General features: G+C 34.8%; 1 protein-coding gene across 3 annotated transcripts in view; it reads left to right on the plus strand.

Annotated features, from left to right (window-relative positions):
* Positions 1 to 15,682, plus strand: part of SEMA3C (semaphorin 3C) — a 202,469-nt gene extending 186,787 nt beyond the window's left edge. For 2 of the 3 annotated variants that reach the window (XM_081535619.1, XM_081535620.1), the window contains 3 exons: positions 6,323 to 6,390; positions 9,009 to 9,139; positions 12,887 to 15,682. In XM_081535619.1, coding sequence (XP_081391745.1) covers positions 6,323 to 6,390; positions 9,009 to 9,139; positions 12,887 to 13,300 — 613 coding nt within the window. In that variant the 3' untranslated portion in view covers positions 13,301 to 15,682. The remainder of the gene's footprint in view (positions 1 to 6,322; positions 6,391 to 9,008; positions 9,140 to 12,886) is intronic. The other variant, XM_081535622.1, reaches the window with a different exon arrangement.
* The last annotated feature ends 9,187 nt before the right edge of the window (positions 15,683 to 24,869 follow it).

Below are 24,869 nucleotides of genomic sequence, written 5' to 3' on the forward strand. Positions count from 1 at the left end.
ATGTGTGATGAGGATGAATGTGTTATGGCATTATTTGGGAGAATAGCATTTTAGACAGAGGCACAAGAATCCTTAGAGCTGGAGCATGCCAAGATTGTCCAAGAAACAACACCAAGACTAATGAGGCTATCTATACTGGAATGAGCAGGGGGAAACATAGGAAGAAATGGGATCAGAATGCCAGATGGCATAGTATTTAGTAAATCAGCAAAAGACTTTTATTTAGAGTTAAGTGGAAAACTGCTGAAGGGTCTTTGAGCACAGGAGTAGTATTGTTTGAATTTTGTTTTAAAAAGTTCATCTGGTGGGTTTGGCTGGGATCGAAGCCCTGGGATAGAAAGAAAATGTGAGGACAGGAAATAGAAGGTGCAAGACAGATCAAAGTGAGATAAAATGGTGGCTTGGTAGAGCTGGAGGTGGCCGAAAGTCTTCAGATTCTGGATAGGACTCACAGAATCTGCTAACATATTACATGTTGGGATGTTATAGAAATAGAGGACTCAAAAATAAGCCCGTTTTTCAGAACTGAGCATTGGAAATATGTGCATGTCATTTCCTGAGAAAGAGAAGATTGTGAAAGGCACAGGTTTGTGGGGAAAACGACAATGTTAAGTTAATGATGCCTATCAAGTATTCAAGTAGAGGTGTCATATAGGCAGTTAGACATCTGAATCTGGAGTAGGGAAAAGTGGCCCAGATAATTTCAAAGTCTTCTGTATTAAAGGCATAAGGTATGATGAAAAGTCCCACTCTTTACCCAGAAGATTTTAGTATCTGTTTTCAAAGACCCATATTCCACCATGTTATTTTGAGATTTAATCAGTAGGTCTATGGCCTCTTTTCATTTCTCATAGAATTTCTGGATCTCATTATCCTGAGATATGTCTATACTGGGCTGAAGTTCTGCACTGGGAAACAAAGTATGAGGGAAGCAAATTCTAAATAATCTCAGATAAAAAATGATTTTTGTGGTCACTTGTGGTATTTTTGACTATATTTGTATTCACTCACAATTATGATAGCAGCAATATTTTAAACTATTTTCATAACTATTGCTAAGGCAATAATTGATTTTTCTTGGTAAGTGATTCTAAAAATTGGCATATCTAACACCCAGAAGGCTTCTCAGGTGGTAAAGAATACACCTGCCAATGCAAGAAACGTGGATTTGATCCCTGGGTTGGGAAGATCCCCTGGAGAAGGAAATGGCAACTCATTCCAGGATTCTTGTTTAGGAAATTCCATGGAAAGAGGAGCCTGGCAGGCTACAGTCTTTGGGGTCATAAAAGAATCAGATACAACTTAGGGACCAAAGAACAACAAAACACTTGAAAAACAATATTCAATCTATTATTAAACAAATTTAGTGCTCAAGGGAACTGAAGTACTACACTCTCTAAGAAAGAGATATAGGGACCACACAGTGAATCTTACCATAGTCCTATACACATATCAACCTTCTCTATGATGTGAAGAAATTGAAAATGAGTACTCCTTCCCTGCAAAATTTCAGACATTGGGTTTAGCCACCAAGCATTTTTATTTAACAAACAAGAACTATTTCACAATTAAAATTCCATACTATATTTAAAAACTATCATTGCATATTTGAGATATTTTTTACATTATAGAAGTTTCTGCTGAAATATGAGTTAGCTCATTTGTTCTAATATTCTGCCACTAATCTTTTCTAAAATGTGTACTTAAGCATAGATTCCACATTGTCATCCTACTGCAACAAATTGTTCTTTTAATCATATGCTTGTAATAAACAAGGAACTGAAACATTCTTAAAATTATTAATTTTGCAATATAATGTGCATTATTAAACCTTGTATCATGGGTTTTCTGCTAGAACTAACCATATAATTTAGTAAAGTTGCAGGATACAAAAATCTATGGTGTTTCTATACACTAATAACAAACCAGCAGAAAGAAAAATTAAGGGAAAATAATCCCATTTATCGCTGCATCAAAAAGAATTAAATATTTAGGAATAAATTTAATGAAGGAGATAAAAGATTTAAAAATGTAAGTCATTGATGGAAAAAAAATTGAAGAAGACACAAATAAATTGAAAGTTTTTCTATACTCTTGGGTTAGAATATTTAACATTGCTAAAGTGTTTATACTACCCAAAGCAATATACAGATTAAAGATGATCCCTATCAAAATTCCAATGACATTTTTCACAGAAATAGAAAAAAGAATCCTAAAATTTGTATGGAACCACAAAAGACCCTGGCTATCCAAAGCAATCTTGAGAAAGAAGAAATATGCTGGTTGAATCATGCTACCTGACTTCAGACTGTACTACAAAGCTATAGTAATCAGAAGAGTATGGTATTGGCATAAAAACAGGTACATAGATCAATAGAAGAAACTAGAGAGCCAGAAATAAACCTATTTATGGTCAATTAATTTACAACAAAGGAGCCAAAAAATACACAGTAGAAAGGACAGTCTCTTCAGTAGATAGTATTGAGAAAACTTGACTTTCACATGCAAAAAAGAATGAAACTAGACTACTGCCATACACCACATGCAAATATTTACTCAAAATGAATTGAAGACTTGAACATAAAACATGAAACCACAAAACTCCTGAAAGAAAATGTAGACAGTAAGAGAACTCCCACTCTTTAAACCATTCTAATAGGTATGAAGTGATATCTCATTATGGTTTTGACATGTGTGTGTGTGTGTGTGTGTGTGTATGTGTGTGTACACACCTATATAAGATATTCCTTGGTCTACCCTTACCTGTCTTTGGCTATCATACTGGGAGTTTCATTAAAACTATCTATACTATTTAAATTCTCCACATTATTCCCAAACATTTTAAAGCATACAGTTATAATGAATGCAAAACATGTTTGCTGTATGAATTATTTCCTAAATTCCCATATGTAGTAGTGATTTTCTTTGGAGATTAAATAGTAATAATGAAAATGATCATTTGGAGCATTTTTATCTTATTTAATAGTGTTAACTAACTTTAGTTTTATTTTTGATTACACTGTCTAACTGGAACAGAAAGATCATGTAGAGAAATTCATAGGCATAAAAATCAAAAGCATGTCCCTTTGTATGGAAACAAAAAGTACAGCTATATTTGGAAATCAATGGAGGGTGTACTTTGACATAATAAGATTGTTAACGTCATTGGCTCAGTAGTTTCTCTTTTTTAAAAAGTCATGTTTTTCACAGTAACATTTTACTGTTTTTCATAGTAAACAACATTAAGCATTTTCCTGTTTATCCTCAAGCACATTAAATATTTGTGCATTTGTATCAGTTCAGTTTAGTCGCTCAGTTGTGTCTGACTCTTTGCGAACCCATGGACTGCAGCACGCCAGGCTTCCCTGTCTATCACCAATTCCCAGAGCCTACTTAACTTATGTCCATCGCATCAGTGATGCCATCCGACCATGTTATCCTCCATTGTCCCCTTATCCTCCCACATTCAATCTTTCCCAGCATCAGGGTCTTTTCCAATAAGTCGGCTCTTTGCATGAGGTGGCCAAAGTATTGGAGTTTCAGCTTCAGCATCAGTCCTTCCAATGAATATTCAGGACTGATTTCCTTTAGGATGGACTGGTTGGATCTCCTTGCAGTCCAAGGGACTCTCAAGAGTCTTCTCCAACACCCCAGTTCAAAAGCATCAATTCTTCAGTGCTCAGCTTTCTTTATAGTCCAACTCTCACATCCATACATGACTGCTGCTGCTGCTGCTGCTGCTGCTAAGTCGTTTCAGTCGTGTCCGACTCTGTGCGACCCCATAGACAGCAGCCCACCAGGCTCCGCCATCCCTGGGATTCTCCAGGCAAGAATACTGGAGTGGGTTGCCATTTCCTTCTCCAATGCTTGAAAGTGAAAAGTGAAAGTGAAGTCACTCAGTTGTGTCCGACTCTTAGCGACCCCGTGGACTGCAGCCTACCAGGCTCCTCCATCCATGCAATTTTCCAGGCAAGAGTACCGGAGTGGGTTGCCATTGCCTTCTCCGCCATACATGACTACATACAATTTAATCTCAAATGTTATTTATTCTGGATATAGACATGTAGTTGGAAATGTTTAAACAAGTGAATCAGTTTACCCTTCAAGTAAATATCTGCTTTTTACACAGTAAGAAATAATTTCATTGTTTATCTAAAAGAATAGACTATAATGGAGGAAACTGATATCTTGAGCCAAATCCCCAGTCCCGCATGCAATGTAATATGACTGTCTACCATCGTGCTTTCACAATGTTCTACAAATACCTTAAAGGGAATCTACACATATAGAAGGGGCTTCCCTTGTGGCTCAGACATTAAAGAATCTGCCTGCAGTACAGGAGACCCAGGTTTGATCCCTGGGTGACAGATACAGAGAACTCAGATGGCTGCCTTATTGTTCCCTTCATTAAAGCAAATCCATAACAATCTTTTCTATATTTGAAAGTCTGGAAGGTATGTGATACTGCAAATTCAGATTGCTAAGCATGAAGGCCCATGTACTTGAGTAAACCATAACATAGTGCTGATCATGTGACAATAAATTAAATCATTGTGAGCAATATTGCTTACTTATGTGGCTGAAAATGACCAGTTCAACTATAAGAACTATCACTTGGTTCTCATATAATATATACTCACAAGTTGGCTGGTAGTAAATAATTGTGTGACTTCATAATATACCAAACACAATGCAATAAAAACCTGACTTAAGATCTATTCTAAAGAACAGTATTCATCATAATTCCTGAGACAAGAGTGACTTCCACTAGTGTGTGTTTGTAATTGTAGAGAAATATACAACTGAATAAGGATCATGTGGCTTTCGGGGGAAAAGAATCCTTAAATGACACAAAGTTTATACCTGTATTTCATAAATAGATTTATATAATCCTTTGATTATATGAACTATTATCTGTTTGCCATAACTTTTTTTTTCATTATTATTGACCTTGAGGTTAATTATGGTTTGCAAATTTTATAAGCCCAGTGTTAATATTTTCCTTCTCTTACTGAATATTTTAATTGATCATTAAGGATAAAAATATTAAGAGAAACTTAACTAGCCCAGTTAAATGATATGCTCATCCATATATACTTTTCAGAATTGATAATAGACAATCAGTTTACCCCTATTAATCACAATAAAGAACATTCTGTTCCTTCTCCTTTATAACAAGGTTTGTGTCCATAATTCATTGCTAAGGTCATTTCAATCACTCTGTTTTGATTTGTTGTACTATGTAATACAATTAACACTAATATATAAGTGAATCTAAGACAAGAAATTAAATAGTTGGCAAATAATTTTAAACTTTTATTTAAATAGTGGACAATTTTAAAAGGATGAACTAAGATTTTGAAATGCTTAAGTCGATGATATGTAACAACTAAAGGCAATGAGTGAACCTTGTTTGGATCCTGAATAAACTTTTAAAAATGCATAAAGGATATTTTGAATATCACAAGTAGTGAAATTTCAATATAGAATGTACTTTATATAATATCATTAAATAAATATTAATACAGTTAGTATAATAATGATGTTATGTAGAGAAATTACTCATTCTTAGAAGGTACATACATTTACGGGTATAAAATTATCATGTCTGCAACTTATTTTCTAAATATTTTCATATATGTGCATATATAGTATGTATATAACATATACTTGGATGTGAGAGAACACATAATTATGGCACAACACAACAATTTATGAGTGTAGGTTACCATCATTCATTATATTTGTATATCCACTTTTCTATAGTTTTGAAAATTTTCAAAATAAAAACATGAAGGAAAATGCTTAGTCTAGTAAATGAAACGTTTTGCTTAACTTTATATAAATATCCATTTTCTTTGTCTCTCTGGTTCTGGATACTTTTTAGTGTATCTGGAAATGGTTTGAAAGTATTAACTTTTATAAGAAAAGTATATTTATTTAAGAAAAAATTATAAAGTGGAAGATGCTAATAAGTTTATACTTTGGAGGTTATTGTATTAGAAAATTTTCTAAGACTGTTTCTAAAATAAAAATTTACCCTGTTAATTTGCAATCTAGCATCTATGCAGGAAGTACATATAATAGGAGGTTCATCTATTGTGAGTGGTAGATGGGGAGACTCTGAATTAATTCAAATTGAAAACAAAGAGCCCACATGATACTTGGGGCACAGAACAAAAAATACAGATAATCAGATCCTTTTTCTTTATGAAACCTTAGGCAATCATAAGATTGCATAATTTAAAATGAAGTCTTTTAAATACATCATAATTAACAATATTAATTCTAAGTCACTTGTATATATTTCTGCACTTCACAGGAGGAGCCGAAGACAAGATGTGAGACATGGAAATCCACTGACTCAATGCAGAGGATTTAACCTAAAAGGTAATTAAAAGTGGTCAAACTTGGTAAAGAGTAGCAGTGCTCCATATCATATTTCAGTAAGGGAAATCTGTGGTAAATCAAAATGTGTCATTTTAAAGAAAGATTCACTATACAAACTAGAGGCATTCATGTATAGTCATTAAAAATTAAATATTATTTGTACATATAGTAAGATTTATGTAAAAGAAAAAAGTCCAGGAACACCAATATCCTTGGATATGTCATTTGGTAAGTCTTTCACAAAGATAGTTATTATAGATATTTCTAGCCATTATTTTATTTTTGAAGAAAAAAAATGTACTTTACTTTTGTTTACCACTGAAGAAAAAACAACATCTTGTTTGTTTGTTTTTCCTGTGATAAATGGCATAACAGAATTTACTATTTTAACCATTTTAAACTGTACAGTTCTGTGGCATAAAGTATACTGACGATGTTGTACAACAAGCAGCACCATCCATCACTGAAATTTTTTCATCATCCCGAAGTTAAACTCCATACCCATTAAACACTAACTCTCTATTCTCCCGTCCCCAACTTGTGGCAACCACTGTTCTAATTTCTGTCTTTATGAATCTAAATATTCTAAATATCTCATATAAGTGGAACCATACAATATTTGTCCTTTTGTAACCGGCTTATTAGCCTAATGTCTTCTTCGAGACTTCCTGGGTGGTTCAGTAGTAAAGAATATGCCTGAAATGTAGGAGACGCAGGTTCAGTCCCTGGATTGGGAAGATCCCTAGGAGAAGGAGATGGCAACCCACCCTAGAATTCTTCTGTGGGAAATGCCATGGACAGAAGGAGCCCAGCAGGCTACAGTGCATGGGTTCCCAAAAGAGTCGGACACAACTTAGTGGACTAGACAACAACAATGTCTTATTTAGGGTTCATTCATGTTGTAACATGGGTCAGAATATTTTTCCTGTTTAAGGCAAAAATGTAACCCGTTGTGCGTGTGTGTGTGTGTGTGTGTGTGTGTGTGTGTGTATCCATCAAGGAACACTTGTACTGCTTCCAATTTTTGGCTATTATGAATTATCCTGCTCTGAATTTTACAGTTTACAACCATACCACATACTTTCGGCAGTCCAGCCATGTGTCTTATGATTAATCTAATTCCTTTCTTCCCATCCTGACATGAAGACATTATGTTATAATTTCCCCCCTGAATCCCTCCCTCCACCTCCACCCCACCAGCAGAGACCTTCTTCAAGGCTTACCAAGGTGCTATAGAGGTTCTGTAGTTAACTGTTAACACAGACTCCTGTTGCTAACCTCTGTGAGCATGGGCCTTTTTGTTTTTATTTAAATAATGACATTCTTGTCACTAACTACACAAACCACAAGAAGAAAATTAAGACATATTTTGCCTAATTGTTTCACACATCTAACTGAGGGAATAAATCCGGATTACTGTTTCTCTGTTTGCTGAGTATTTTATAAATCTGTGTGTCAGTTCCCACTTACAGTAGCAGTAGTCATAGTGGTAAGAATATTGGCAGCAGAGGTAATGATGAACAAAAATCAGTGTTGATTTTTGTATCAAAACCTGAGCTAAGTGCTTTTCTAAATAGATTATGTCACTTACTACTCAAGAAATTATTCTAAAGTAGGATCTATTCCTATTTACACTTTATGAATGAGGTTTCTGCCCATGTCTAAGCTACCACATAACTATACTGAATACTCTTCCTAATTTAAGAATTTCATATAATGTCTGAAAATATCTGTTTTAGAACCAAGTAAAACTGAAGCACGGAGATGTTAAATAACTTCTCTAAGGCTATACAGCTGGTAGTGATGAAGTCAAGATTTTACCTCAGGTATCTCTGAGGTCAAAGATTATTTTCTCAACCATTACATCCCACTGTAGCCACACCCTGCTTTCTGCCTTTTTCCCAGTGTTTCTGAATTTCATCTATACCACACTGAGTGTGGAGTTTAGGGGTGGAATGAACCTGGCCTTGGTATTGCCTGGCACTTACTAACTCTTTGCCTAGGATATGTTTTTTCATAACTCACAGCTATGTGGAGAAGCCAATGGCACCCCACTCCAGTACTCTTGCCTGGAAAATCCCATGGACGGAGGAGCCTGGTAGGCTGCAGTCCATGGGGTCGCTAAGAGTCGGACACGACTGAGGGACTTCACTTTCACTTTTCACTTTCATGCATTGGAGAAAGAAATGGCAACCCACTCCAGTGTTCTTGCCTGGAGAATCCCAGGGATGGGGGAGCCTGGTGGGCTGCCGTCTATGGGATCCAGAGTCGGACACGACTGAAGCGACTTAGCAGCAGCAGCAGCACAGCCTATGACAGGCTGAGAAAATTTAATTCACAAAGATGTTGTAATAATTAAATGTTCAAGGTGATGTTAAGTGCATTCCTTGGTGTAAAGTAATTCTTGAATAAACATTGATGCCCTTGTATCTTTCTCTACTTCATTTTAGGTTAAACACACCAAACAATGTATAAACTTGTTAAGTAATTAAGACTGCCTTTGGGCTTTGCTTTAGTTGCTCACAATTTTATAGAGAAATAAACATTCATATAAGGGAATATGATCTAAATTCCAATGCTTCTCTCTCATTCTCTCTCATTTTATTTTTGCTCTTCAGCATACAGAAATGCAGCTGAAATTGTTCAATATGGAGTAAAAAATAACACCACTTTTCTTGAGTGTGCCCCCAAGTCTCCACAGGCATCTGTCAAGTGGTTGTTACAGAAAGACAAAGACAGGAGGAAAGAGGTGAGTAACGCAGGAGAGCAGCAATCAATCAGAGCTTTGGAAAGTGCATTAAATCACCATCCCTCAGTGAGGCACAGATCAAACAAAAAAGGAAGGACATATGAACATCCTTTAATGTCTTTGGGATGACAAGTGCCACCTTCTTTAAAATCCTTTGTCCATGGAGTTGATGGATTAATTAGAAATCCTATCTGCCTGCTCACCTCTGTAACACAGTGAAAAAAGCAAGAGCTTGCACACTCAGATGGGGGTACTGATGTGAGGAAGCATTTGTAAAAGAAACAAGATGTGCGCAAATCCAGAAGCCAAGTTCTCACACAACAGCACCTTTGTGTGATTCACAAGATAAAAGGGGCTTTTGAAAAAGTTCAATTTTCCTCAGCAAGAAATTCCACTTAACTATAACCTTTATGGTAAAGAGCATTTTTCCGCTGTGTGGTAATCTGTTTCCATTGCTTTATTATTCATAACTCTTGGGGTTTTGTTGTAGGTAATGTGTGGAATCATTATTTATGGGACCATTGCCTTTATTAAGTGATAGGTAAAAAAAAAAACAAACTTGACTTTCAAATGAAAGGATACTTGTATCAACCTTTCACTGATTATAAAGAAATGTTTTAAAAGGAAAACATTGTAAAACAGCATGAGTGAAATGTTATAAATAATGAATTCCATAATATTGATGTCACATTGTCCTAACTAATGAGAGGATAAGAAGAAAAATACATATGTATATATAAAGCCTTAAAGTAGCCTAAACTGCAATGGTATTAACAGTACATCACAAAGTATGATGGAGTGAAGGGAAAAATAGAGCCTTTGGCACTTGTGTGTTTTCTGTTGTGCACAGTTTCCATACTACATATTAGGTTAATGAGAGCTGTGTAGAATGGATACAGTCCTAAGCTAAGCATTGCATCAGAATTACTAAAGTAGATGTTGGCTCTCTTTGAGGAAATGCTTTCCAACTCTCAGACCTGCCTACCCAAAGATGTTATGAGCTGTTTAGGAAATTTTGTGTTCCCTGTCACAGGAATATTAAACCATAAGCTGATGACCACTTGCATAAGATGAGACTTAAATATCTGGGAAAAAGATGGACTCAGTGGACTTCAGGGCCCCTTCTTGCCACAGAATTTCATAAAAATTTTTACATTTGTTCATTAATAAAAAATATTGAGGTTTGTTTTGTTGCTATCAAATCTATAATCAAATCAGTCTTGAAATATCTACAGTCTAATTAATTTTAAATTATTTTGAATGGATGTGGAGCATAAGAATGATTGCCTTACAAACTACTCTGGGGTAGAAGTCATAATGTATGATGATGATGATTGTCATACAGAAATGGAATTCTTAGGCTTGAACATGTCATGTGGACGTGAACCATCCTTCCAAAGAAAGTCTGTATATGTGTATGTGAGTTGGAAAGCCAACACTCAAACAGGAGCTTACCTAACATAGATAAAATGCTGTTCTTTTATTCAGTAGAAACTTCAGTGGAAAAATATATAATGGATGAATGTAATTTCTATTGTGTAAAATTAAAATACATGAATATATACAGGCTTGAATACATGTCACAGAAATTAACAAATGAAATTTAAAAAGGAATGTATCATGTGTTTTATCTCTTTCATGATATTTAAAATGTTTTATTTCAGAAGTGTCAAAAAATGTGGAGACACATATGGCTATCTTGATTTTTCTCCCAATCTCAAAAACAGAAGAATACTATAATTTAAGATAATGTAAAACCTTAACTCTATGAAAATATATTCTGTCCAGAATTTAAGCAGAGCACAGTTCCACTCACTATCACTTTAGTTGAATAAGCTATTAATATTTAATTAAATTTACCTTAATTCTTCCTCAGTAGTTTAGGCAAACATACACATATTTCTCACATTGATGATGTATAAAAACTGAACTTTTTTTTAGTAAGACAAGTGGTAAAAAATTTCAGAGAAAAATGCACATAGTTCATATTGAATAGCGTAAAGTGAAAACTAAAAGCCCTCCTCTCCTCCACTTCAGTACTCATTCCCACTTCTCAGAGTATAGGCTGCTAAGAACCATATAGTCCTCCAACTAGTCTCCAGAATTTTCCTCTCTCTCCTTCTTTGTGTCTCTTTCTGTGTTACACACACACACACACAGATTTCAGTATTAGTACATATGGAGCTACCTTCTTTTTCTTGGCTGCATAGCATTCTACTATATGACCATACTTTGCCTTTACTAAAGCTATCTACTGATTACATTATTGCTTGTTTTTCCTCTTATCAAAAGCATCAGGTAGGGACTTCCCTGGCAATCCTGTGGTTAAGACTCCATGCTTCCACTGTAGGGGGCATGGATCCAATTGGGGAACAAGGATCCTGCATGCTGTATGGTGTGGCCAAAAAATAATTTAAAATTTTTTAAAATTCATGTGAGTGAATATCTTCATATTAGTTAGACTGTGTATTTTATATACATTCCTATAAATAAAATGTCTGCACTGAATATTGTATATAAATATTAATGAATATTATCAAATTAGCCTCCAAAATTTTTCTGAATTTCATGCAAATAGAAAAGACTCATTTATATTCTGAATGCATTTATACATTATTTAAACTATTTCTAAGGCATATTAAAGCTTTAAAAATTAAATGAACATAAAAGTTCTGCTTTATATGTTTCAGTCCTTTTTCTTAATCTCTCTTTTCTAGTTCTGTTCTATTCATATTTCAGCACTATATTTTTCCTTTTTGTGCTTTTGTATGTGAGTTACTTTTTATCTAAAGCAACCTATCTTTGGTTTGTATTTAATTAATAATAAAATATGTATTTATATAGAAATTTATCATTTAGAAAAACATTTCACATTCATTCTCTTATTTTTCTTTGGGTCAAATTTCTTTCCCTCAATGAAAGAGCATTCCTGAGTATGTATGAAGAAACTACTTACCACATAGGTTTTTGTGTGTTCACTGATAATACTATAGCTGGCCCTGTAAGGAAATGGATTTCAGAATTTAGCTTACATCCAGAAAATGATATTTTTTCCAGCATAAGCCTGTAAAATAATTAAATATTCACCTCATAGCTTCTTATTACTTTTCCTTGGAAAGTAACATCACTTGGAGTACTTATAATATAATACATTCCAGCTTATTTTTAGTCATTTTTTGTGTTACATAGTTGGGAAAACCCCTTCATAATGTTCAGAACTCTGCCTCAGCTTATACAGTTATTAGTTAGGGGAATATTTATTCATTCATTGAAAAAAAGGTAAAATTCAGTGATTTAATTATGGCTTCATGTTCTTACTCAGTAAGTGAGTATTTTTGTTGCAATAAAAGGCGACAACTACAGGGTAAAATAGATAGTTTAAACTGAATTTCATATGTATATGTTGTCTGTAATTTACATTCTAGAAACATTTAAAACGCTCACTTAGATGTGAATAAACTACTTCTACCCAAAGGGAACACACTTTAAGCTATTTGGGGCAATATGGGTGATACCTTACCTTCTCTTTAATACATTCAGTACTCCTGAAACCAGATCTCCTGTGCAAAGATAAATAAATAAATAAAAAATAAAGAGGCAATGGAATTTGCCAAAAATGTGTGTCCACTAAGATGGAAGTTAATTAGTACTCAATACTTTTGTAAAACTTATGAAATTCTTTTTACAAGTCATATCGTTTTAGCATATATAGAGTTGGATTTCAGAACTTTTATACCTCTGTTTTAGGTCAAACTGAATGAACGAATCATAGCCACTTCACAAGGACTCCTTATCCGCTCTGTTCAGGATTCTGACCAAGGACTGTATCACTGCATTGCAACAGAAAACAGCTTCAAGCAGACCATAGCCAAAATCAACTTTAAAGTTTTAGATTCTGAAATGGTGGCAGTTGTTACAGACAAATGGTCTCCATGGACCTGGGCCAGCTCTGTAAGGGCTTTACCCTTCCATCCGAAGGACATCATGGGGGCTTTCAGCCACTCAGAAATGCAGATGATTAATCAGTACTGCAAAGACACTCGGCAGCAGCATCAACAGGGAGAAGAATCTCAGAAGATGAGAGGGGACTATGGCAAGTTAAAGGCTCTCATCAATAGCCGGAAAAGTAGAAATAGGAGGAATCAGCTGCCAGAGTCATAATGTTGTCTTAAATGGGGCTTATGCTTCCATTAATAAAGGTCTGTCTTCAGTGATCAAATTTTTAGCAAAGAATCTTCTGCTTTACACTTGGGAAATTCCTGAAGAAGGTGGTTACTCACTGAGAAAGCTGAATGTTACATGAACTGAAATGAGTATGCATTTTCTTGTATGATATTGACAACCCTAGACATGTCATGGTCCTCATGGTGCATAGAAAGATTTAACTTAACCTAGATTTTATTTATATCTTTAAGTACCTTTTCTTCAAAATCAATATGGTGGCTATGAAACTAGAATTTTTACATCCCTTAATTGAATGAGGGCTATAACCTGTGATCTTCCATCCTCGCTTTAAGGATTTAGATTTCTAATTGACAGTCATCTGTATACAAAAACAAATGCCAAGTTCACAATTTTTACATAGTAAAAGTGAAATAAATGCATGTAACACAGTCAAAAGAAATGTAGAATAAAAAATAAAGACAAGGAAGAGGGAATCTAAAAGTTGCATAAAACACTAGCAATTCATTAAAAGATAATATGGAGTTTGTATGCTTCCAGTGAAATATAGTATTAGTTATTTTTATGATTGCAAAAATTCGGTTCCTTTGTTTCAGGAAGATAAAAAGAACTCTCACCATTAATATCTGACTAGAGTTATGTCAATGAAGCTTTTAAGTTTATATTGTTATATAATCATCTTCCAAACAAAAGCACTTTCCTTTTTGGAAGATATTTAAGTTATTTTAGACTCAGAGAATATAATCTTACACAGTTTAATCGATTAATATGTTTATTCTAATTTTCTAGTTTGCATGGCAAGTTAAAAATATAAGAAGAAAAAATTTTTGAAATACCAAACTTGTATATGAGGTCTAAAACCATCAAAATGGGAGAAAAAAGAAAAACAAGGTAAAAAAAGCAATTTTATTGACAGAAGTTTATTAAAAATATTACTAATTTTTAACTTCACTAATTAATTTCATTGATTAACTTACTTTTGTTTAGCAACTTCAGATACCATATTGGATTTTAAGTCACCAATTCTTTTTTTTTAATGCTCTTTTGTATATGCTGGAGAGACACTCATTTTATGGAGGAGTGAAAAAATTTCTAATTTGAACAAAGGTAGACATACTTTATTTTAAAAGAATGTTGGTACATTATATTCACAGGTATATAAATACAAATGTTGGTATGTCTGTGATGAATAAAATAACTATCTTCTTATTATATACTTGGATCCTGTGTTTAAAGTAATTTAATATTCATTTTTTTATTCCAAATACCAATTAGATGGGAGAAGTATAAAGTTTTCTTCATATCCTCATATTTCTTTTAAAAATACAACTTTTGCTGTTTCGTTTTGCATTTAACAATTTCCATGTCTCCAGGTGCAAAGAGAAATTATATAATATACCTAATCAAAATCTAATACAAAAGTTTTATTTGTAGTTAACAATCCATAAAGAAAGTAATCAAGATAAATATATTACTTTTCTAAGCACTACAGTATAAAGTGTCAAGAACTAAAATCATTGTCAAAATGAATCTAATCACTTATCAGAATCTAAGAATATGAGTTATTATTTAAATGGTAAATTATGATATTACAAGGGGAGGCCTCAATGGAGCAAAAGTAGCAGTAACAAACACAGCATAAATAATGTTTCTTCAAAAATAAAGGTGTTAATAAAAGCTATTGTTCCAAATGTGTATATGATTCTAAAGTAGCCTCTAAAGAAGTTTGTTATACAAATAGTTCTTTATTTCCACTCTACACGCACAAAGAGAAATGTGTATAAAGCGGAAACCATCTTCTGTGTTCATGGTCAATCTATTGTATGTACAGAGTTAAAAGTAAAATTGTGTTAGACTCAGAGGATAAAGTAAATTATACAGGTCCCCTTGCTTCATGTAAACGCAAACTGATAGACAATAAGGGTGTTTAGTTTTATAACATTATTTGTGCTATTTAATGCCTTCTGCTTTAAACATTATTACATTGTATATACTTTTATCACTTTACTTTTAAAATTATAGAGACCCTTCTTGAAAAAGACTGCCAAATGTAAAGAAAATTTTCTTTCTCAAAAATATTGTTAAAACATACTAAATGTTGGTGGTTGATTGGTTGATTTTACTTTGTGTAGTTTGACAATTCAATGACTTGATACGTTTTTCATTTGTATTGTACATAAAATTTCCTAGAAATGCACTTTTTTTCAAAGTGTAGGCTTGTGAATAGATTTTAGCATGATGAAACTGTCATTACAGTGAATGTTCACTCTGTGTAAGGAAATGTAATTAGCACAGTAATATTTAATTGGATATTGAAGAAATCATGTGCCTGGCAAAATAAAACATATTGAATTCCCCAAAGATGTCTTTAATTTTCCTTTTTAATGTTGAGTTTATATATCTTGTTGATATGATAGAATCTGCTGACTCTTACAATTGTTCTTATTTTCCCCCATTTATTTGTTTATTTGTGTGTGTGTGAAAGTAATGCATCTGGATATTTCCAAATTCAAAATTTCCAGTAGGATATACTTGAAAACTTTCCTTGTACCGCTCTCTCTCGTTTATGTAAGTCCTGCTCCAGAAGCACCCAGTATTGTCAGTTTTTGTGTATATTTCCGTGATACATTATACACAGCAAGCAAATTCATCTTTGTTTTCTCATTAAGAGACGTTTTATATCCACTCATGTCTGTGGACAGTTATTCAGACTTGTGTCTACAGTTGGGGAGAAAAAAAAAGTGTAGTTTATAAATGCTTGGGTTTGGAGCCAGACTGCTAGAATTTGAAGTCTTATCATGGGGAAATTGCCAAATCTCTTTTGTCCTCTGCCCCAATTAATACCCGTAAAGTGTTAGGGCAGAACTTATATAATAAGTGTTCAATAAATATCTTAATATTTTATTTATTTTGAAAGTACCCTATTGCTGCAACAGGAAGGAATATTTTAGTGTGTCCTTTGACAAGTTAAATGCCAATGGTCTAGGCTGGGGAGCATGTAGTCAGCAGATCAGATAACACCTTACCAGGGTAAGACTTTATATGAGCCTTTATAAAAGTGAGGGGAAGGAAGCCACAGGGAAAAGAACAACCATAAACAAAAGTAATCACAAATCTTTCAACCTGATGATTTTGAACTACTCCCTAATTGCTTCATTTCTCAGTATCTTGCTTATATTTGAATTTAAACTTTTTTTTTAAATTAATGCATTTCTTATAAATTTAGTATTTTTCTGATGCTTTACATTTCATACCAAAGTTTAAAAGAAAAATAAGAGAATCACATTTCCTGTATTTACTCTTCTGGCTAAAAAGAGAGACACGTCACAGCTTTGTTTTGCAGCACAGTCAAGTACATTGAAAGCTTTAATCTAGGCAGGTAAATAAACAGACTAAGTAAAATGGTTACTTAACCAGAAATTGAGAATTTCTTTGAATTTTATGCATGGTAACAAAACTCTGGAAGACTATTGTGAAAAATAACTTCCTTATAAGTGTTTATCCCCCCGTCATTTTATCCAGTCACCTTTTGCACAGGAATACAAGCCCTTCTACAAAATTGAAACCAATTGCAACAAATTTTGTTTATGTGCCATTCAGTGAATTTCATTGTCAATGAATTGTTTTTTCTAGTGGGCCTCAGGTATATATTTCAATTTTTATAATTTCATAACTTTACTTTCCTGGTGCACAGATACTGAGAATTGGAAGAACTAGCTCCAAGATAAGAAAATGCCATCTTCACTCTACTGACTAATGCATTTGTCCATTTACCTCATAAAACAATACTTTCCACCCAGGTTGAATTGTGTATTTCTTAGGGCTATTATGTTGTCATGCTTAACTGTTACTTAGATAAAGTGCTATTGAAGAATGAGATAATAACAAACACATTAAAACCCTTTATTCTATGAAAGGTTACCTCTCAAACTTCAAGTGCAAAAGTGGGGTGAATTATATTTCCTAAGTGATTTTTTCTTCTGAATTATTTATGTAAAAATGTCATCCAAACATTTTGTGAAATCAAAAGCATAATGACTTCTGCATGACCAAATGGATATGTGATGGAAATATTGTAAAAATCAAAAGTGAAAGTGAAGTGAAGTCACTCAGTCATGTCTGACTCTTTGTGACCCCATGAACTGTAGTCTGCCAGGCTCCTCTGTCCATGAGATTTTCCAGGCAAGGGTACTGGAGTGGGTTGCCATTTCCTTCTCCAGGGGATCTTCCCAACCCAGGGATCGAACCCAGGCCTCCCACATGGTAGGCAGATGCTTTACCGTGTGAGCCACCAGGGAAGTATAAAAATCAAAGCCATTCCTATTGTTCCTCTGAATATTTTTCAAAATACATACAGTCTTTGGCTCATAAGGGGGTACAATAAGATGAAAGTAATTTCCTACTTTCTTAGAGCTTTTCAAAATGTCATTTTACAATTCTATGTAGGAAAAGAAATTATAACTTCTTGTTTTATTATTTCCCCCTTTACTCATATATGTGGGTTGAGGGGTGGAGAGGGTATGATTTATAATCAATTTCCCATCTCTGCTGTACGGTAGCTCATCAAACAAAGAACTTAGGACCTTCATAGTACCTTTGAGTTGAGAATTCACAGTTATAAGCTGTGGTTTGACATTGAGAATCAGCTTGACTCATGAATAGGAAAAGCAACCACTGGAAACAAAATAACTGAGGAGGTACTATCCAAGCCACATCTGCCTGAGACACTCACTGAATTCCCAGTGATATTTTTACAGATGCAGATGTATGTGTGTTGTATCCACAGATTATGCACATCGAGATCCACGAACCAGCTATATTCAGTTTTTTATTATTTCAAAATAAATTTCAAGTTATCATTCCAACTCCTCCACTAAAAATGATATAGCCTGGGAATATTATGTCTTTCTTGATGAATTGCTGCTTTCTCTAAAACTGGAATTATAGTAATTACCTTTCACATCCTGTAGTTGTGAGAATTAAATGAGTTAATACATGAGGAATTCGTATGGTCTGACACATAGTAAAAGCTCAAGAAGTATATGCTATTATTTTTTCCATCAGGAGAGCAAAACTAGTTTAAGTATTTGAACTTTTGTCCCTCTTTTACCTCAGATTATATCTAAATGGTTCCACTGATATTTGATGTCATTTATCTATATTAGCATCTGTGGTGGCAGCGTTTTTCTTTTCTTTTTTTAAATTTTTGTGGGAGTATAGCTGTTTTCTTTTTACAATGTTGTGTTAGTTCCTGCTGTACAGCAAGGTGTATCAGCTCTATGTATACACATATCCCCTCTTTTTTAGATATCCTTCCCCTTTAGGTCATCATGGAGCACTGAGTAGAGTTCCCTGTGCTATACAGTAGGTTCTCATAAGTTACCTATTTCACACATAGTAGTGTATATATGTCAACTGCAGTCTCCCAATTCATCCCATCCTCTTCTTCCCACCTTAAGTGTGTATTCATAAGTATCCATAAAGTTGTTCTCTACATCTGTCTCTACTTCTGCTTTAAAAATAAGTTGATATGCAACATTTTTGTAGATTTCAATATTATACATTTAAGCAATATGTTGAATATAATATAGTAATATAAATAATACTATAGATTTGTGTTTCTCTTTCTGACTTACTTAACTCTTTATGAAAGCCTCTAGGTCTATCTGGGCTTCCCTGGTGGCTCAGCTGGCAAAGAATCCACCTGCAATGTGGGAGACCTGGGTTCAATCCCTGGGTTGAGAAGATCCCCCTGGAAAAGGGAAAGGCTACCCACTCCAGTATTCTGGCCTGGAGAATTCCATGGACTGTATAGTCCATGTGGTTGCAAAGAGTCGGAGATGACTGAGCAACTTTCACTTTCTTAGTCTATTCACATCTCTCCAAATGGTACTGTTTCATTCCTTTTAAAAATGTGGAACACTTCATGAATTTGCGTGTCATTTTTCTATTTAACTTTTGCCAACAGTTCTTAGGTGTCCTCTGCTTTGTCTCTTGCTGCTGAGACAGTCCTTTCAGAGCAAGTGAGCTTTCCATTACATCCAAACACACAGAGAAATAGGAATTTTTCTGCTCTTCTTGCACTATTCTGGGAGATGAGCCAAAGTCCACTCACACTAAAACCACTAGGAACTGTGTATGTATGTGTGTTACTTTCCCTTACAGGGTATTGTTCCTTCTCAGGACACAAACCTAGATGTGAGGTAGAAATACAGAACTCATAGCTCTGTTTGCTCACCATCTCTTCCCCTCAGCTCACTTTTCATTGCTGTGGCCATTGACAACAAAGATGAGTCATTAAATATCTCCCATGAGCTTGACGAGGAGATTTCACCCTTGACACCCAAGTACCCTCTAATAGAAATTTGAAAAGCTATGTAGCCCAGAGCATATTTCTATATTAACATCTCAATTGTTATTTTAAGTAGCTGAAAGGATATGATTTCCAGTAAGATATGAATTTTGACATTTTTAAATGAAAGTTATATTACTTTTATTATTGTCTAAAATGACAAAAATAAAATCAAAACAAATTTGGTACCCATTTTATTCTTAAATCATAAAGAACAAGCTCTTTTTTAACAGTCAGAAATTTTAAATGATTCCTATTTCTCCATATTCATATTTCTATTCTATTTGCTTCACCCAATTTTTTGCTTCTATAACAAGGTTTAAATTTTCAAAACTATTAATTACTGTTATCTAAATCTTATTTAAAGTATCATATGATCCTATGACTCTCAGTAATATTTTTCTTTTAGATTAAGTTAAAATTATAAACTGTCAATTTGATCAAAGAACATAAACCTACTCCAAATTTTGAAAATCACTAAACATAAAAATCACTAAAAATCTTGAATGAAGATATATATGAGACGAATGTAGCAGCTTTTTCTTTCTGAATCATGTCTGAATTCATGTTGGCAAAGAAGGCAAACTGTGTGTTAGGCAACTCACAGCATCAACAGTTATAGTACCATAAAACTATCACAATTATATCCTCTTAAAGATGACCATTTCCTGAGCATTTTTCTGGGAGAATTCCTATGAGCATAAAGGTGCACACTATACACAATTATCTGCTTTATTCATAGGATCTGCCAAAGGTATTAAGTCTGTTGTATAAATTGGCAAAACTGAGAATCTAGTGCATTTAGATACTTGCCTTGAGTTAAATAATTTTCTAAAGAACACAAAGTATGAAGTATAAAGAGTTTAGATCCAAACTTAAAGTATCTTCCATGTCTCATTGCCTAGAATCTCACAAAGTCTTTCTGCTACAAAAACAATCATATACAACAGCCTTCATAGTATAATTTATAGGACACTAGGTAACACTGAACCCAGGCCATGGGTTCAGAATGCCTAGATTAGATTTTCTAACTTACTACTACCTAACTTTACAGGTCTGAGATCATTATGATAATACCAATCTCATGAGAAAGTCAAGATCAAGTAAAGTGCTCAAAACTGACTTGATGTAAAGTGAATACCAGGTAGTATTAACTATTTTATTACTATGTTTTGATACTGGGAATATCATTTATTAATTCTTTCACCAAATATTTATTGAGCACTTACTATATGCCTGGCAGTATTTTAGGCTTTAAAGGTATCAGTCAGTCAGTTCAGTAGCTCAGTCATGTCCGACTCTGCGACACCATGGACTGTGGCATGCCAGGCCTCTCTGTCCATCACCAACTCCCGGAGCTTGCTCAGACTCACGTCCATCAAGTCAGTGATTCCATCCAACCATCCCATACTCTGTTGCCCCCTTCTCCTCCCACTTTCAGTCTTTCACAGGATCAGGGTCTTTTCCAATGAGTCAGTTCTTCACATCAGTTGGCCAAAGTATTGGAGCTTCAGCTTCAGCGTCAGTCCTTCCAATGAATATTCAGGACTGATTTCCTTTAAGATGGACTGGTTGGATCTCTTTGCTGTCCAAGGGACTCTCAAAAGAGTTTTCTCCAACACCACAGTTCAGAAGTATCAATTCTTTGGCACTCAGCTTTCTTTATAGGTCAACTCTCACATCCATACATGACTACTGGAAAAACCATGGCTTTAACTAGATGGATCTTTGCTGGCAAAGTAATGTCTCTGCTTTTTAATATGCTATCTAGGTTGGTCATAACTTTTCTTCCAAGGAGCAAGCATCTTTTAATTTCATGGCTGCAGTCACCATTTGCAGTGATTTTGGAGCCCAAGAAAACAGTCTCTTACTGTTTCCATTGTTTCCGCATCTGTTTGCCATGAAGTGATGGGACTGGACGCTATGATCTTAGTTTTTTGAATGTTGAGTTTTAAGCCAACTTTTTCACTCTCCTCTTTCACTTTCATCAAGAAGCTCTTTAGTTCTTCTTTGCTTTCTGCCATAAGTGTGGCATCATCTGAGGTTATTGATATTTCTCCCATCAATCTTGATTCCAGCTTGTGCTTCATCCAACCTGGGATTTTGCATGATGTATTCTGCATATAAGTTAAATAAGCAGGGTGACAATATACAGCCTTGACGTACTCCTTTCCCAATTTGGAACCAGTCTGTTGACAAAGCAACATCCTTGTTGTTGTGAAATTTACTTCCTGGATGGAAAAGACAAAACAAGCACACAAATAATTATGTAAACCTTAGGCTGAGATAAGTTCTGTGAAGGAAATCAAAGGTGAAAAAATCATGCACAGGTCAGGGGAAAGGAATATGTCAATCTGAGCAAGAAGCTATTAAAAGCTCTAGGGCAAAAACAATTCTGGTAGATTTGAGAAAGAAAATAAAACCTGAGTGACTCGATCCAAGTGAAAGAAGAGGAGTCAAGTATTAGACTGTATCCCAAAGGCAGAGAAACCAAGTCATGTGGGGCCTGATGACCACGGGGAGAAGTTTATGTTTTATCATAAGAAATACAAAAGTCATGAAGGCAAGATGTTATATGAGTGATTTACATTCAATACAAAACATCTCTGGCTGTATTTCAGAGGACTTTTGAGAGCAAGGAATGCAAACAAAGAAAACAGAAAGACCAATAGGAGCCAAAGACATAAAAGATCACATAACTGGTACATTTAAATATTGATTTAAATCAATCACTCAAAGAGATATATGAACAACTGGTAATAATTCCTCCTGGAGTGTACTTTTGAAAAAGAAGACAAAGGTGAGATGAGACAGTATTCATGCCCTGAGGTTGAGGAAGAATTGTTGGGATGGTATGTCTCAAAATGGAAAATGGGACATCGAAAAAAGTCAAAGATGGCTTGTAGAGATCCCTACAGTTGGTCCTGGAGCTAGAAAATGCAGAAATTGTCAGAAAGAGGGATTTATTACTCAGTAATATCCAGAAGAGGAAGTGGCTTAGGTTTCAATACTCAGAATTAAAACAGTCATGGATAAAAATCCAAGAGCCATTAATGACAATGTTGTGTGAATGTTTCAAGACCTGCTGGGGTCACATGGTCAGTGGCTGTAAATAGCAGAAGATGCAAACAACCTTTATGGATGAGAGTCCACAATAAATAATCTTCCTGAAGATATAGTGCAACATGACTGAGAGACCGACAGTTTGTAAAGACCAGCTGCCTTCATAACCCAGTTACTTAATACTGGCTTTATTTACCGGGCAAGTGATACAGTTTCATCCCGCATTTAGAAACAAGCTGTCTAAGTGAGTGAAGACCTTTTGGAGAATGGAGTGTGTGGTAAAATATCCTTTTTCAGAGGGTGAAATTACAATGCAATTTATGTAGATACTCAAATCTTTAATTAAGGCACCGGGGTCAGCATTGAAGCACTGATTCTGGAAATGTTACAGCTCCTCATAATGGACCCTTCCCCACCTGAGATGACTGCTTTCCTCTGCCCTGTTAAAAAGGGAAACTAAATGTTGTTAGAAAGATAGGTTCTGGACTGACTCCTTTGAGATGGCTTCTTCAGAAGCTGGCATTGAGGCTTTGAAAATGGAGGGTATTCAGGTGTGTTCTCAGGAGCAGAATAATTATGGATACCCTTACAGACTTCCTGACAACACTTTTACTCAGGAAAAAAAAAAAATTGCAATTCTGTGAGGCTTTCTTCCACTTTCCAAGGTTGGCTTATCCCTCTGTGCTGTTCCACATGGCTTATCCATCTGTGTTACAGCATTTACCCCATTTATTAACGTTTAATGTCTTATTTTTATCTCTTGCCAGCTACAGTGTAGACTTTTAATTTAATCATTTTTTTATTCTTACTATCTAGGACATTGTTAACTACATGCTGCTAAGTCACTTCAGTCGTGTCCGACTCTGTGCGACCCCATAGACGGCAGCCCACCAGGCTCCCCCGTCCCTGGGATTCTCCAGGCAAGAATACTGGAGTGGGTTGCCATTTCCTTCTCCAATGCATGAAAGGGAAAAGTGAAAGTGAAGTCGCTCAGTCGTGTCTGACCCTCAGCGACCCCATGGACTGCAGCCTACCAGGCTCCTCTGTCCATAGGATTTTCCAGGTAAGAGTACTGGAGTGGGGTGCCATTGCCTTCTCCGGTTAACCACATAGTAGGTGCTTAATAAACACAAAGGGTCTTCCCTTTTAGATAGTACATAGTAAATCATTTTGAAATCTAATATATAATGAAGAGAGGATCGATCCTATATGCTGTAATACAGATTTCAGAATATGAAATTACTGATTTGAAAATCCACTATGGTAACTAAACACTTAAACTTAGGATCAATAATTTGAAATATTAATATACCATCTACCTCCATGTGAGAAATGAATATCCATCTCAATTCTAGGAGAAAGCTAAGACAAATTTTAAATATGTAGTAATAAAAGATGACAAACAACAGTCAAATAATTTATATTACAAGGGCAACAAGAGGACATGATTAAAATAATCTACTTTGTTCTATTAGTGTTCAATTAGCCATAAGTCCAATTTTTTCAGTAGTTCATCTAATTTCCACAGCAGTAATGATTTGGTAGGCATTGTTATGTGAATTTTATGGATGGAAAAACAAGCCCAGAGGTTCCACAGCTAGCAAGCATCTAGACTGGGATTGAAAATGACGTTTCCTTTTTGTCCCATACCACTCAAGGAATAGGAGTAGAGAGAACAGAGACTTCACTATATTAACCAGGGATGGTTCCATGCTGCAGATAGATCTTCAAATGGACTGTGGTGAATAGAATTCACATGGGTTAATGGAGGAAGAAGGACATTCCTGGCGCTTCAGAAGTGGGAAACCAAATAGATATGCAAAAAGGAATCCACTGGTTTATTTTGAGAGTCAAAGGTATGGAAGAACAAAGATAAAGTTAGACATGTGCACAAGTGAATAAATGATGAAATAAACATGGTTTGCTCTTTGTTTTTGAGGTTATATTTAAGAAGGAAGAAATGAGGGGCAGACATTTACTTTGCTTGATGAATGGATGCCCTGGCTGCTTCTCAAAGGAATTTGAAGTGAGAGGATACCATTAGGGATAGATAAGATTAACCTACTAAAAGAATAATGAATATTTATCATTTCTCAATAACTCAGTGCAAACTGAGGTTAGGTTTATATTGCA

This window comes from Giraffa tippelskirchi, chromosome 10, assembly GCF_054371585.1.
Source record: "Giraffa tippelskirchi isolate mGirTip1 chromosome 10, T2T-mGirTip1v1.2.pri, whole genome shotgun sequence".
In the NCBI taxonomy this organism is placed as follows: domain Eukaryota; kingdom Metazoa; phylum Chordata; class Mammalia; order Artiodactyla; family Giraffidae; genus Giraffa; species Giraffa tippelskirchi.